General features: G+C 41.5%; 1 protein-coding gene across 1 annotated transcript in view; it reads right to left on the bottom strand.

Moving 5' to 3' along the window:
- ANAPC4 (anaphase promoting complex subunit 4) overlaps positions 1 to 15,975 on the bottom strand; it is a 43,369-nt gene that overhangs the window by 11,129 nt on the left and 16,265 nt on the right. Inside the window, exons 9-21 of the mRNA XM_069947976.1 lie at positions 15,766 to 15,870; positions 15,597 to 15,680; positions 15,050 to 15,136; positions 14,431 to 14,495; positions 14,118 to 14,160; positions 13,459 to 13,535; positions 11,021 to 11,121; positions 9,793 to 9,844; positions 9,500 to 9,555; positions 9,288 to 9,334; positions 6,338 to 6,394; positions 6,193 to 6,249; positions 5,474 to 5,567 (exon numbers count right to left, since the gene is read on the bottom strand). Coding sequence (XP_069804077.1) covers positions 5,474 to 5,567; positions 6,193 to 6,249; positions 6,338 to 6,394; positions 9,288 to 9,334; positions 9,500 to 9,555; positions 9,793 to 9,844; positions 11,021 to 11,121; positions 13,459 to 13,535; positions 14,118 to 14,160; positions 14,431 to 14,495; positions 15,050 to 15,136; positions 15,597 to 15,680; positions 15,766 to 15,870 — 925 coding nt within the window. The remainder of the gene's footprint in view (positions 1 to 5,473; positions 5,568 to 6,192; positions 6,250 to 6,337; positions 6,395 to 9,287; positions 9,335 to 9,499; positions 9,556 to 9,792; positions 9,845 to 11,020; positions 11,122 to 13,458; positions 13,536 to 14,117; positions 14,161 to 14,430; positions 14,496 to 15,049; positions 15,137 to 15,596; positions 15,681 to 15,765; positions 15,871 to 15,975) is intronic.

The following is a 15,975-nucleotide window of genomic DNA, read 5'->3' as shown; positions in this document are numbered from 1 at the left end:
GACATCTGGCGCTCTCTCTATGGGGAGCGGCGGGTTTTCTCATGTTTTAGTACAACTCATATGACTGCCTCCCGAATAGATTTGGTCTTTTGCAATGACCACTTTTTAAGATGGGTTCATAGTGTCTCATATGAAGCAAGAACGGTGTCGGATCACTCCCCATTAGTGGTAAGAATTAGAGGGCCTTGGTACGAGGGTAGAGGTCATCAGGTGTTTAGATTTAATCCACACTGGCTGACCATTATTAAAGATAAAGAGAAGATTAGGGAAGAGTTAAGGGCTTTTTGGGACAGCAATAAAGGCTCAACTGACCTCTTGATAGTGTGGGACACAATGAAGGCGTACTTGAGGGGGATCCTCTATCGAGAAGTTTGTCGTAAAAAGAGGGAATTTAGGGCTCAGGAAGAGGAGCTTAAAGAAAAGGTCTGTAAGGCAGAAGAGAAATTTGTGGAGATGCCATCTAGGGACAATGGGGAAGCACTGAGGAGAGAACAAGCACAGTACTCATCCTTCCTGGTCTCTAAGGCCCAACACGCAGTCTTCTTTAAGGGACGCAGATATTTTACTGAGGCAGGCAGACCGGGTAAATTTCTGGCAAAAATAATCGAGAGCCATGAACCAAGGAGTTCCATTTCAGCTTTATATGATAAAAACGACAAACTGACTAATTCTAGGGAGGGGATTGATCGGGTCATTCATGACTTCTACTCAGAGCTTTATAGCTCAGAAATGGAAGGAAACGATTTAGAGATGAGGGACTGGCTGGGTCAACTGGAGATAATAAGATTGGAGGATAATAAAAGGGAGGTTCTGAATTCCCCAATTACGTTGGGCGATCTTAGCAATGCGTTGGGGAATTGTAAGGGCCAATCGGTCCCAGGTACGGACGGACTACCGTTCGCCGTGTATAGGGAATTTTCTGATATCCTGTTGCCATGGTTGCTTGAGACCTTCAATGAATCCTGCTCGAGGGGCGTCCTCCCTCCCTCCATGAGGGAAGCAAGCATAATCCTAATAGGGAAAAAACAAAAGGATCCGCTATATATAGAATCCTACAGACCTATCTCACTTATTAATTGTGACTGCAAAATAATAGCCAAGGTACTGGCAGTTAGACTGGGCAAGGTTACCCCGGAATTGATCGGGGCTGAGCAGACAGGCTTTGTTCCAGGCAGGGTCATTTTCGATAATATTTCGAGGGCTTTTGCTAATGTGCAGCTGGGGTCGGGGGCCCCCCATTCCATCCTGTCCTTGGACGCCATGAAGGCTTTTGACAGGGTGGAATGGGGGTTCCTGTGGAGGGTATTGGAGGCATTCGGCCTCGGCAATCAGTTTATTGCATGGGTTAGACTTCTATATGCCTTCCCCATAGCTAAGGTTGTTGATAGTGGCAGGGCTACAAACTGGTTTAATTTGGGGAGGGGGACAAGACAGGGGTGTCCTCTGTCCCCCTTGCTGTTTATTTTCTTTATAGAGCCATTGGCTATAAAAATGAAAATGTCCAATGAAGTGAGAGGATTTGGTCTGCAGGGCAGAGATGAGAAACTCCTGTTTTATGCGGACGATATTCTTCTTTTCCTGGAGGGAGGAGAGGACGCCGTTCGGAAAGTAATAGATAGTGTCTGAATACGGTAAGGTCTCTGGACTAAAGGTTAACTGGACTAAGTCCTCCTTGCTGCCTGTTGGCGAGGAATTTCATATGTCTAGTCCAGTTGTTAAGGTGGTGGACATGGATGACTCGATCGATTACCTTGGTATAAAGCTCTCTGCTAGAATGGACAGGTATATCGCACTTAACTTGCATCCGCTTTATTTGAAGACCAAAAAGAAAATTGAATTCTGGGGCCGGCTTCCATTATCAATGGCCGACCGTATGGGAATAATTAAGATGGTTATCTTGCCTCAATTCTTATTTATTTTATTTTCTGCGCCAGTATGGATCCCGGATGCCTGGTTTAGTAAGATTGAAATTATGTTAAACTCTTTTATCTGGGGGAAAACGAGACCTAGGATAAGATATCATAATTGGACTCAGAGAGGTAGGGAAGGGGGAATGGCTTTGCCCGACCTCCGATTATATTTCCTTGCTATGGGGGCCCAGACATTCAGGAAATGGGAAGTCTCACCAATTACTCAGTTTATATTGGGGAATTCTAGATATGTTTACGAGGATTTTTTGGGGGGTTTAGAGGGGGGGTTTGGAGGAGTTAGAATTATTTCACATGTGGAATTATACGTTAGGATATGGAAGGCACTTAAAAAACTGTGTAGTGTCACTGGGAGTTTTCAGTTCTCCCCTCTATGGGGGAATAGTCACCTAAAGGAATTTGATTCGCTTCAGGACCCCCTTGGATGGGAGCTGAGAGAGATCAAATATATATCACAAATAATAGTACAAGGGACTTTGATATCTTTAGAGGAGTTTAAACTCAAATTTACACGGTCTAATATACATTGGTTTAGATATACACAGTTAGGTCACGCATTCAGGAACACTTTAAATAAAGGGATATGGGATATTCAGAGGCATGAATTTTTTGAGTATCTGAGGTCCCCCATGACCGGGAAAAAGTGTCTCACTGAGATATATAGGCGATTGTTAAAAACTAGAAGTAGAGGTCACTTGAACAGGGCCAGGGAGAAGTGGGAATTAAGAATTGGGATTCTAACTGATGACGTTTGGGGGAATATAGTGGAGGGTATACAGTATGTGTCTGTTAACCCCTCACATAGGTTAATACAGCTTAAAATCCTTTATGGACTATACTTATCCCCGAAGGTTTTATTTAGGAGAGGGTGCAGAGGCAATTCTTGCTGTCCAAAATGCTCTGCGGAGGAAGCGGATCTCTGGCACCTTATATGGGATTGTCCTAAGATGCAGGACTTGTGGTCCGAAACAAAGGATTATATAGAGGGTGTGGTTGGCCCTCTTGTGGGGGCAGAGGTCCCTAAATTCCTGTTGGGCGGTTACAGCAATGATGGGGCAATGGGGTCACTGCTGAATAAATTAAGCTCCCTGGTAAAAGTTGTAATTTCAAGGAGGTGGTTTGGGGATATCCCCCCTTCTTTGGAAGATTGGAGGCTATTGGTGGGTAGGGTGAGGCAATATGAGTTGTACTGGGCAATGAGTTGCTCCCGGAAGGCTACACAAAGGTATAACAAGCTGTGGGGTCCCTGGATTGATGGTGGGGGTGCCTAATTTAGTCATGCAGAGTCCCTTTTCTCCCCTTTCTTTTCTCTTTCTTTCGTTCTGGCCTTTATCTCTCTCTTCCTCGGGGGGGCGGGGGGGTGGGGGGGGGTGGGGGGGGGTGGGGGGGGGGGTGGGGGGAATTATTCTGAACTATTTTTTTTTTGTATATTGATGTGTGGAGGGGCTCAGCTGTGCCTGGCCTTTCCTGAGTATGTAATGTTATTATGAAGAAAATAAAAGAGCTGTTTAAACAAAAAAAAAAAAAAGCATAGCACACGATTTTTTTGATTTGATCAGGATGTTTGTTGGGACGACACACTTGTGTATTGTCTTGGGGTGGGTTCATGCTGGGGAATTAACACGGATGGTGTCTGCGGAATTCCGCAGTGTGTAGTACGCCAGCTCCATAGACGCCGTTCTGTGGGCCGGCGTGTTCCGCCGTCCGCCGGGGGAGGTGACATGTCGCTTCTTTCGGCGGATGGCGGAGTGCGCCGGCCCATGGAGTGGTGTGCGTCCGTGCGCGCGGACATACTGTGGAGTTCCGTGGACATTATTCACAAGAGTTCCTCGGTATGAACCCACCCTTATGGTATAGCCACTAAGTAAAACAACCGGGTTTATTAAGCGATAGATAGCAAGTCTTACCATCACCATGTGAATAGAGACTGATTTCTGCAGTTGTTGCTGCCTCAATGCTAGACCTCCTGACATGTATTTATTGTATTGCTGGTTTTAATTATGTAATAAAATAGATTTTTTGTAATCTAAAAAAAAAAAAAAAAAAAAAAAAAAAAAAAAGCATATGATACTTTGTGTTGTGCATGTCTCTTGATTTACTAGCCAGATGATATAGGGCATGAAATGGTATAACTTGCTCCCCTGTCATCAGAGTAGGGGGCTTACTATCTCTTTCTTTCTCACCTTAATGTTTACAAGCTTAGTAAAAAACACTTGAATAAACCGCCTGCAAAACAGCTGCCAAATCAGTATCACATGCGGATTTTTAAAAGACAGGTGTTTTGGACACTATTTCAAGCGTTTTTTCCAAGCTTCCATTGCTTTTAATATTAGCTGCCCTGCAGATCTGATCCAATAAAGTAACATCACAGAGCATGCCCAGACATCTTTCGTATTCATGTCAATAGGACAGCTTTTGTCCACTGTTTTCTCAGGTGCTAGGATGTGTAAACTCCAGACAGACACCCCTGAAAACAAAAGCCATAGATCTTGTTGAAATGCAAACTCCAAAATTGTCAGTGGTATTGATATGGTTTGCAGCAGGCCACAGGATAAGCCTCAGGACAGGCCATTAAAGTGACTCTGTATGCACAATCTGACCCCCCCCCCCCCCAAACCACTTGTACCTTCGGATAGTTGCTTTTAATTCAAGATTTGTCCTGTGGTCTGTTCGGCAGGTGATGCAGTTATTGTCCTAAAAAAATACTTTTAAATTTGAAGCCCGTGCCAAACGGGAGTATCTCTGCCCTAACTTTGCACCACCCCTCCGTCCCTCCTCCCCACCCTCTTCAGCATTAGGAAAGCCACAGAAACATTTTCTTCATGCTGAACATTGCACAGGTGCCTTAAGGATCCAGCCCATGTGCCGGGCTGACACAGGTGGGGAATAGGAGACAATCTGCCTGGAGCATTCCTAATGATAAAGAGGGTGGGGAGGAGGGACAGAGAGGTTGTGCAAAGTTAGGGCACGGGCTTCAAGTTTAAAAGTATTTCTTTAGGACAATAACCGCATCACCTGCTGAACGGACCCCAGGACAGATCTTGGATTAAAAGCAGCTATCTGAAGGTACAAGTGGTTTGGGGGGTCAGATTGTGGGTACGGAGTCGCTTTAAGGTTAGATTTTCGGGAAGTGAATTCTGGCATCCCAGGCAATCTACTATAAAAAAGAAGCCGCATGAGTGATGAGAAAGCTGCAGCATCTTTATTATTTGAATCAGCTGCTGTTTGAATACTGCTCTTCAAAACATTGTACGTTTTGTTGCTAAGTATGGCAGAAAGGACCTGTTCATTACTTAGCTTTGGGAGTTGGCCAGGAAATGTATGGATCTAATATTGAAGACTTATCTATTGGAAAGGCCTAATGAATATTAATTATTACTCTGTTTACTCCAGAGACTAAAGAAAATACAATGGTGCTGTGTTACTCTTCCTAATTTTGCCTGGTTGTGTCCTGACCCGCTTTTAATAAATGGGATATATTACTGTTGAACAGTGGGTGCTGCAGCTTTTATACTTATTCTCATAGATTCTAGTTTGTACTTTACCTTTCAGAGGTGTACTGTTCTGGAGGAAGTTAAACCACTGGTTTCCTTCTGTACTAGGGGGAGACATCAAGGTGTCATCTTCATCTTTTAAATACTAAAGAGATTTCAGAGAGTTAGGTTTCACCTTTACACATCTTATGACACGCCACAGAAATATTTCAAAGGACATGAAGAGCAGATGTCTGCACTCTGCACCCATTGGCCACAGGCATTATAAGGGTTTTAACAACCTGCAAAGTTATCCCCTCTCCACAGAATAGGGGATAACTATCTGATCACAGAGTTTTTTTGTCTCATAGACAATGAATTAAGTGGCAGCATGCGTGCACAATCGAGATTACAAGGTGCCCTAGTGGACCCTCTGTGATCAGATAGTTATTGTCTATCCTGTGGACAGGGGATAACATTGTCAGTTGGGATAAACCCCTTTAAGGCTGTGGCACTTCCTAAAGCATGGGGCCCTGTTGTTTTCTGACTAAAGGTCCTATTACACCAAGCGTTTATTGGCCTTTATGGACGATAATTGCTTGGTGTAGTAGCTCCTGTTAAAAGGCAACGATCAGCCGACATGTACGATATCCTCCAGACCCATGTAATAGGGCCTTTAGAGACCCAAGGATGCATGCCCATCATATAGCAAAAATCTTGATGATAGATTCCAAAGTGAGGAAAGATTCTAGGTTATCAAGGAAGTAATGACAAAAGGAAAAATACTTTACCTGACCAACACGTTCTACATTGAAGTATTTGCCTTTGTGGTTATACAGTTCAGGTGCCTACAGAAGAAAAAATACTGCATTACTAAAGTAAAGATAAACCTTCATGATGTTGCATAACTACTATGTAATTATAATGGAGACTTACCTCATTGAAGTGTTCAGTCAGAAAATCTGCCACAAATGCAATGTCTTTCTGAGTCATCTAATGAAAAAAAAAAGAAGAAAAGAGGGCTCTACCAATATGCACCTAAACCCAAAGGGTGCCACTCAATGTCAATAAACAATCATATATTAAGGGCAAAGAAAAAGAAAGACACATAAAGCGTGCACCTCACTGATATAGACGCAATAAATCCACTCCACCCAAATTGTTGCACCTTTTCCTTCCTTTGCATTACATGGGGTGGTCTTTATTGTTGCACTTGCATTAGTGATAGCTTACTGAGCATTACGTCATGTGTACTGAACTACTTTTATTTACTTATTATAGCATGTGGGCATTCATCTACACTGAGTGATATATCCCAGGATATTACTTCCATTTCCCTTGTCTATACAGTATTTGCACATTGAGAGATCATTTTTTTTTAATGGGTTTAAAAATATATATTTTTTCTGATTGGTGACTATTAATGTAAAGTGTGGTAGTTACTCTTAGACCATCCTAATCCATTCCTTCTGTAGTTACTACTGTAACAACAGTTTATTTTCCTTAATTTCGCTCATACATGGCATCAGTATATTGAAGACAGCTCAGTGTAGGTAATATCTTGATTATCTTCCGGTTTACCTGTTATTTTCATACATCCCTTTTGGGATTTTTAAGTGCTTTTACTACTTTGGTGTTCTTTTTGGGATTTACTAAAATAATGTCATTCCGACTGATTTATTGCGTCTGTATCAGTGGGGTGCACACTTGCTTTTTCTTTGCCTTTCATTTCTTAGTCATCTACACATAGACAAATAACCAAACAAAAAAATGTTGATACTAGTCACCTGACCTTTAACCCTTAGAGGACTGGGACAATTTCAATTTTTGCGTTTTCGTTTTTTCCTCCTTGTGCTTAAAAGGCCATAGCACTTGCATTTTTTTACCTAGAAACCCACATGAGCCCTTATTTTTTGCGCCACTAATTGTACTTTGCAATGACAGGCTGAATTTTTTCATAAAGTACACTGCAAAACCAGAAAAAAATTCAATGTGTGGTGAAATTGAGAAAAAAGGCGCATTTCTGTTATTTGGGGGTGTTTTCGTTTTCACGCCGTTTGCCTTGGGGTAAAACTGACTTGTTATATATGTTCCTCAAGTTGTTACGATTACAACGATATGTAACATGTATAACTTTCATTGTATTTGATGGCCTGTAAAAAATTCAAACCATTGTTAACAAATATATGTTCATTAAAATCGCTCTATTCCCAGGCTTATAGCGCTTTTACCCTTTGGTCTATGGGGCTGTGTCAGGTGTCATTTTTTGCGCCATAATGTGTTCTTCTATCTATTTTATTACAATTTTTATGGACTTGATGCGACCAAAAATGAGCAATTTTGCACTTTGGGATTTTTTTGCACTTACTCCATTTACCGTGCGAGATCAGGAATGTGATTAATTCATATTTTGGGCGATTACGCACGCAGCGATACCAAACATGTTTATTTATTTATTCTTAGTTATAACATGGGAAAAGGGGGGGTGACTGACTTTTATTAGGGGAGGGGACTTTTTATTGATAACACTTTTTTTTCCATCTTTTACACTTATACTAGAAGCCCCCCTGGGGGACTTCTAGTATAAGTACACTGATCTCTCATTGATCGATGAGATAGGCACATTGATTGCTTCTGGCAGCCAGAAGCAATAGAGTGCCGAGCCGGGATCAGCGCCATTACAGCGCTGACACCGGAAGCAGTAAGATGTGTGGATCGCTCCTCCGGGACAACGTCCAAGAGGAGCGATCCACTCCACTAGACACCAGGGATGGCTGCATTTAAGTAATTGGATGCAGCTGTCAACTTTGACAGCTGCATCCGATTACTTTAATAGCGGGCACGGAAATCAGACCGTGCCTGCTAATAGCCACGGTCCCGGGCTACGAGCGGCACCCGGGACTGCGGCGGCTCAAAGCGCGGCCCCGCTCTGAACACATGGAGGTGGCGCTGGACGTACGGGTACGTCCAGGGTCGCCTAAGGGTTAAGGCCTCATTTGCATCCCCTCTGCCATGAGTATAAATTGAAGTACCATAAAAAAAAAAAAAAGTATTCAGATGTGTAACATGGCATGCCCACAGCACAGACCTATGCTTCAATAAACCATGCAATCTACTGAGGCCTTATTACTGCCCCACTCTATATATTTGAATACCTTTCGGATGATATTCCAATATATACCCACATTGAAATATGTAAAGGTGAAGTGAGAGGCGTTTTATATAGATAGATAGATAGATAGATAGATAGATAGATAGATAGATAGATACTCAATGGAAATATATTCCGCAGCACACAAGGATAAGTGCAAAAAAAAGGTTGGCTTTATTACATCAGTGAATAAACAAAATTCGGCATACGGTGAGACACGACGTTTCGATGATCTCCATCATCATTTTCAAGCGTGATCATCGGAGATCATCGAAACGTCGCGTCTCACCGTATGCCGAGTTTTGTTTATTCACTGATGTAATAAAGCCAACCTTTTTTTTGCACTTATCCTTGTGTGCTGCGGAATATATTTCCATTGAGTAGCTGACTGTGTCCCTGGCAGGGACTATCCGCTGGCACCAACTTACCTGATCCTGTTGTGCTGCTCTATATCATATTTAGATAGATAGATACAAAAATACAAATTGTCGCTGCACTCGGTCAATCGTGAGGCGGGTGCCTGCGGTCGTTCCCGGAAACCAACGGTAGAGCCAAATATAGTAGAAAATGACTGTAGCACTCCAGATGCTGTGAAAAAATGGATTTGCCCATAACACACTGTTTCATGGGCAAATAAACAAACCCATTTTTTTTCACCGCATCTGGAGTGCTACAGTAATTTTCTACTATAGATAGATAGATAGAAGTGGTTATTTTTGAACACTGATATATTACCTTATTTAATTCAGGTAGAACATGATCTTCTGACATCCGCAACATGGCTGCAAAGACAACCAATGTTCATTATAGACGGTCCTAATATAAGTCACTCTAAGCTGAACATACTGTATACCGATAAATGTCTAACTGTATTGAAAGGAATTGGTCCTTAGTTATGTGCCACTCTTTGTATCCCATAGAGAAGAAAAACTGGTCATCCTTCTTACCTACATACAGCCATCGAAAGAATGCCTTGAAGTTTTTCATACCACTGTCTATGACTCTGAAAGAAGGCAGAAAGTCTGTATCAATGTTGGATAATATAAGCCACATTAATAATGCATATATGGTATCTAAGCTATGACCACAGACTATACTACATCTATTCCTAGCTAGAAACTAATGTACAGCTATATTTAAGTGAATCCCTGTAAATGTTTCTACATGATGGGCGACGGGGTGACCTACCCATAACTACAACCCATGAAATTCATCACCAATACAATCAAATGGTTCTTACTGGAGAAGCTCATTTGCTTTAAGAATGAAGGAACCCACTGACATTACGGCATCTGCAACAGAATAAAAAATGAGCATATTTATTCACATGGATACTTAAGACTCCCAAAGGGGTTTTCTCTTACTTTAAGGCCAAATCATTCATTCTCTTAAAATTTTCCTCTTTATTACAAAAACTACGACATCTTTCTTGGCTTTATGGCCATATAATCTAATCTCCCATTTCATGGCCTACCATCCCTCAGAATATAGTAGTACAGCTATGTGTCTCACAGGAACATGGAACAGCCATCTTTCTTCTCTTAATACACATCATGGAACAAGTGTGTGGGGCCGAAAACATCAACCACCATCAACCATGCTGAGCTGCTTCTATGCAGCTGTATATTATATTTTCTGCAGCCCCCTACACTAGCTATTGGTGCTGTTAGTTATGCTAATAGGGGCCTAGACATAGTCACCACCATTCAGTTCTCAATGGGGAATCGTTCCCTTGAAGGCCCATGACGTCACTGCAATGTATGAATTGTCTCAGTCATCAACCCACCACCTGAGCGCTCTCCCCATTGAGAATTGAGTGGTGGTCTGCAGCTGTCACTCAAAAGTGAAAGTCAGATGCGTTATAAAAACTCCCAATGTAGCCCTTACCTGACCTCTAATTTACCAAGTTTGTTAGATGACAAATATTGTCTATTATTTAAGAAGTCCGACTTGCAACTGCATAATTTCCGGCCAGCTGTCAGGGTGATGGATTCTGGAGTAAAGCTACCCGCATCTCATCTTTAAGATTGGTAGGCACAGAGTCATAAAATATCCTGTATATTATGCAGAATCTTCACTGCACCATATTAGATATGACTTGCTAGAAAACGCTTGTAAGCAGAGAATAGTACCAATGTGTATTATAGTGGATAGAAGCCATCATATAACAAGCCTAAATAGAAATCCCTTTCCCTCAGGTCCTTCTGTATATTATGCAGGTCTGGTGGAGCACATCTTTGACTGATGACTGAATAAAAGTAAAGGACAGGAAGGGTCATTCTGTTAATGCCCCATCTGTCCATGAAACAGCATTGCCCATAAGGCTGAATTGGAAACAACCAGCTGATAGCAACTCCCAATGGTTTCCCCAAATGTCATAGTCACCCAGCTGCCAATCAAAGTATAAAGATTCCAAATATTTGGCGTACAGCTATCGCATGTGTATGGTACCTGGGCTTTGAACATACCTTCAATTGCTTTTGCATCCAAGCCAAGTGGCTCGTATTTCTGCCTCCATAGGGCCATGCCTTTCAGCTCACTAAGGTGGTACAGCAAAGCTTCCGACCCACTGCAAGAACAGAGTACATACCTTATGTAATCCCTCACACAGTTATGTACGCAACAATCTCAGTAGTATTAAGAACAGTTACAGAAACCTCAGAAATAATACAAATATATTTTTTTTCCCACAGTGGGGAATTAAAGGGGTCTTTCAGTGAAATTTTTTTTCCCCTCCAAATCAACTGGTGTCAGAAAGTGCCAGAGATCTGTAATTTACTTCTGTTTAAAAAAAATCTCCATTCTTTCAGTACTTATAAGCTGCTTTATCTCCTGCAGGAAGTGGTGTATTCTCTCCAGTCTGACAGCGCTCTCTGCTGCCACCACTGTCCATGTCAGGAATTGTCCAGAGCAGTAGCAAATCCCCATAAAAAAACATCTGCTCTCCAAAGGACTAGAAGGAATACACCATTTCCTGCAGGACATACAGCAGCTGATAAGTACTGGAAGACTTAAGATCTTGAGATAGAAGAAAATTTAAAATCTCTGGCACCAGTTGATTTGAAAGAATTTTTTTTCTGGAGTACTTCAGCAAAAATCTTTTTCTTTCAAATCAACTGGTATAAATTTGTAAAGGACTTCTATCTCAACTCTTCCCATACTTGTCAGCTTCTGTATGTCCTGCAGGAAGTGGCATTTTCTTTACAGTGTGACAAAATGTTCTCTGCTGACATCTCTGTCCGAGACAGGAACTGTCCAGAGCAGGAGAGGTTTTCTATGGAGAGTTGCTACTGCTCTGGACAGTTCCTGTCTCGCACAGATATGTCAGCAGAGAGCACTGAGTCAGACTGAAAAGAATACACCACTTCCTGCAGGACATACAGCAGCTGATAAGTATAAGAAAACTTTAGATTTTTAACTAGAAGTAAATTACAAATCTATATAAGTTTCTGAAACAAGATGATCTGAAAGAAAAAGATTTATGCTGGACAACCGCTTAAGGAAAAGCAGCAATGTAATCAAAGGTGATTCCAAACATCACTATGAAATATAATCTATTAATTTGTAAATTTAAACGGTTAAAAAGCAACTTCTACAGAACAAACATGGTTCGGCATTATAGGTCTATTACTTAGGATCTAACATTTCTGCTCCTCACCTAGGACTGACTAAGGACCCTTATAAACACACCTGTGGTCGGCACTCATTTACAGAACCTTTAGATGGTTCGATTAATTGTACCATTTACATTTTAGGAGGCATCTCTATAGATAAATGATATGGGCCCTTGTTTCAATAACTAAATGGCAAACTAAAGGCAAACTAAAGGTTCTCTCTCTCTCTCCGCGGCTTACCTCTGCCTTCCCCATAGAGAACACAGGAATGATCAGCAGTGTGAAATGTTCCTGTGTATGGAGAGGACAGGCTGCAGGCTAGAAAGATAATTGACGGACAAACTTTTTGTTGTCAGTTTTTGAAGGTGTATGGCCACCTTTATACATACAGTAGATGGAGGGGAGGGGGTGGATTTGTCATAAGGATCAGAAACAGGAAAGAGGATACACACCAACTAGTGTCGTCATGTTTTTATTAAAGGTAAACATTGGGAGTGTTCCTGAATGTATATCTCCAATGTATGTACATGAGTAGTATACTGTATGTAAGCAGGTCAGAGACAGTGTATGGTGGTGTCTGTAATAATGTAAAGAATGAACTGCTTTTCCCTATCACACTGGAAGTCTCTGGTCAATCCATACATTCCTTTATATAGGGTGCTCTACGAAAAAAGGAATTGCCCCCCAAAATTTGACAAAATCTGGCTACAGTGGCTAGCGGTACCAGATACCGTCACCCCAATACAGACATGAGGACAAGAGGCTGTTCATTTCTCGGAGCTGGGGATGAGGGGCAGGTAGGTGGCAGGGTGTAAATGGTGTGTGAATGACTATGGTATGTGTTCTGTTGGGGTATACTGTTATTACAGCCCTTGATTTAGGGCTTGAGGTATCAAGATTGCTATCCAGATCCTATACTCCTTCCGGCTATGAAGCAACATTATGGGACGCTTATGCTGTCTCAGGCACTGACTTTCCAGATTCATATTCCCATAGCCTGCATGAGACTTCTGATGAGATCTACTAGCTGGTCTGCTTTTATGTACCCTGATGCCTGTGAGTTTTCTAATTGTTTCGTTGTCTGGCTATGGTTTGTAATGTATTGGAAAAATTGCATAAAAAAAGAATGAACTGCCTGCAATGACCAGTATCAGCTTGCAATGACCAGTATCAGCTTGCAATGACCAGTATCAGCTTGCAATGACCAGTATCAGCTTGCAATGACCAGTATCAGCTTGCAATGACTGGTATAACAATCGGAAACCCGCAATGACTACAATAGTGGACCTTACCTCTGTAGATGACTGATCACTAGCTTTTGAATAGTGGAGTATGAAGACTCAACAGATTGTCCTAGCTTCTTCAACCCCTGAAAACAGTGACAGTTATTATATTTTACTGACACTCACCCCCCTTTCTGTATGAGGACTTCTCTACACAGCTGTAAAGCCTAAATTCTGCACTGTTCAAACCTTACTTTAAAATAGACTTGTTGGTGCTTAGTCCAGTAAAAAATGCTTTTTTTTGTCGGTGGACTGTGCCATCTGGGGGGAGCTTCACAAGCACACCACCACTTGGCCCCGCCCACAACTGTTGGGCAGGCCAGCCCCTCTGTGATGTCATCGCCATCTAGGCCTTCTCCCCAGCAGTCACTGGAATAGGCCAGCCTAGAGCCTAGGCCCCACCCCCTCTAGAACAGCCCATTCCAATGTCTGCTGAAGGGATGGGGCAGGGCCAAGTGGCGCTGCAGCCGTGAAGTCCCGCCCAGGTGGCAAAATTTACCGATGATAATTACTGGACCAAGCACCAAGTAATCTATTATAAAGTAAGGTAGAAAACGGCAGAATTTTGGATTTACAGCTGTGTAGAGATGTCCTCACACAGAAAGAGGGTCACAATGTCACTTTAACCTTTGCAGATTTGACTTGACAAAAGATAAACTAAAACTCACTTTAACTGTCAGCTGATTCATCAGTAATGCTTGTAGCTCGGGACTAAAGGCAAGAAAACAAAAATAGAAGTAATGTTAGCAAGACCTTCAACACACTGGCCCACAGTTACGAAAACTTTCCTTTTTTTGCCATTAGAGTAGACAGTCTTCAAACAAAATCTGATGACTGTCTACTCTAATGGCAAAGAAAAAGTAAAAAGATATTACTTTATTAAATGGCCCGCAATGTGTTAAAGCATTGTTGGTAAACTTTCAAAACCAGAGATGGGAATTTTGCCTCAGTATTCATAGTCTGGGCTGGAAAGCAGGTTACCTCGCTTTACCCCAAAGCAGGAGCTGCATAAATTCATCCTGAACAGAAGTTGTTGTATTTTTTTCCTGAAAGCAAAGAGAAGACTGTGTTAATATCTGCACTGTTCTATCGGGTTCTATTAGGTGTCAGCACACACACTGGCAAGAATCTGGAAGTAATAGGTAACACAGATTTAATTTTTCCATTAAGTTTAGCCTCCATTCACACAAGGTTTCTTATGTCAGATGTATTTCTATGGAAGGCTTCAATATGTAATTTACTTCTATAAAAAAAAATCTCCAGTCTTCCAGTACTTATCAGCTGCTGTATGTCCTGCAGGAAGTGGTGCATTATTTTCAGTCTGACAGTGTTCTCTGCTGCCACCCCTGTTCCTGACAGTAACTGTACAGAGCAGTAGCAAATCCCCATAGAAAACCTCTCCTGCTCTCCAGACTGGAAAGAATACACAATTTTTTTTACAGGACATACAGCAGCTGATAAGTACTGGAAGACTTGAGATTTTTTTTTTAATAGAAATAAATTAGACATCTCTGGCACCAGTTTATTTTAAAGATTTTTTTTTCTCTAAAACTACCCTTTTAAATAGTAACCAATTCATAATAAATGAACGCATACTCACCTGTACAAACTTTGTTAGCCGAGAATCCATCTGCATTAGAATTTCTTCCCAAGCTTCACACATACAGGTCAGAGATAACTTTAAATACTACAAACAGCACAAGGAAAATGTTTGTTATAAGAAAAAGAAATGATAAATAAAAGTGCATAGAAGCCTCTTTCCAGAATGAGCTACTGAGCATACACTTCATCTTGTTAACCTATTGCTAATGTGATATCAGTCTGGCCTGTACTTTAGGACTCAAACATAAGGGTATAGGATGCTTATAGGATGTATACAATTATAATACGGCATAAGGCTTCCACAGCTCCTCGCTGTTCCTCCATATGTCTCCAATTTTAATCCAAAGCATCCTTTTTTTCTTGTTTCATGCATTAAAACTCAATTGAATGTAGTATTGTCTAACTGGTATAACATACACATGAAATAAATTTCCGGCATTTATTTGTCTCACAAAGAGAAACAAAAATGATACCAAGCGCCTGCATTGCCTCCAATGGAAACAAAGCTGGAGTTACAACGTAACAGCGGAACACTACAAACATACCTGAAGAAGAGTTGAGATGTGGGTAAACTTTCTTGCCATTCGAGTGACCTCTGGTAAATATTCAGACAGCAAACTAGTATCCAGCTGTGAAAGATAGAACATATTAGGAGAACCAAGAACAAATATGGACAATCAATATGTCCTTCATATATAGAATATACTCACTCACCTGGAAATAGGTTATCTCAGGATTTGTGTTTGTTGTAAGCTCAGTAACAACAGAAAGGGACTTTAAATCACTGGATAAGCATAAGCCAAGGCATGACCCAAAGACCTGAAAAAAAGATGCCATACACAGAATTACGATACCACCCAAACACTTCTGCCAGTAGCCCAGTGGTCAGACCTGCTCACCTGAAATAGGTAATGTGGTACAAAT

This window comes from Dendropsophus ebraccatus, chromosome 12 (genome assembly GCF_027789765.1).
Source record: "Dendropsophus ebraccatus isolate aDenEbr1 chromosome 12, aDenEbr1.pat, whole genome shotgun sequence".
Classification (NCBI taxonomy): Eukaryota; Metazoa; Chordata; class Amphibia; order Anura; family Hylidae; genus Dendropsophus; species Dendropsophus ebraccatus.
The sequence above is the reverse complement of the archived record's forward strand: the minus strand, read 5'-3'. Positions and strand labels throughout refer to the sequence as shown.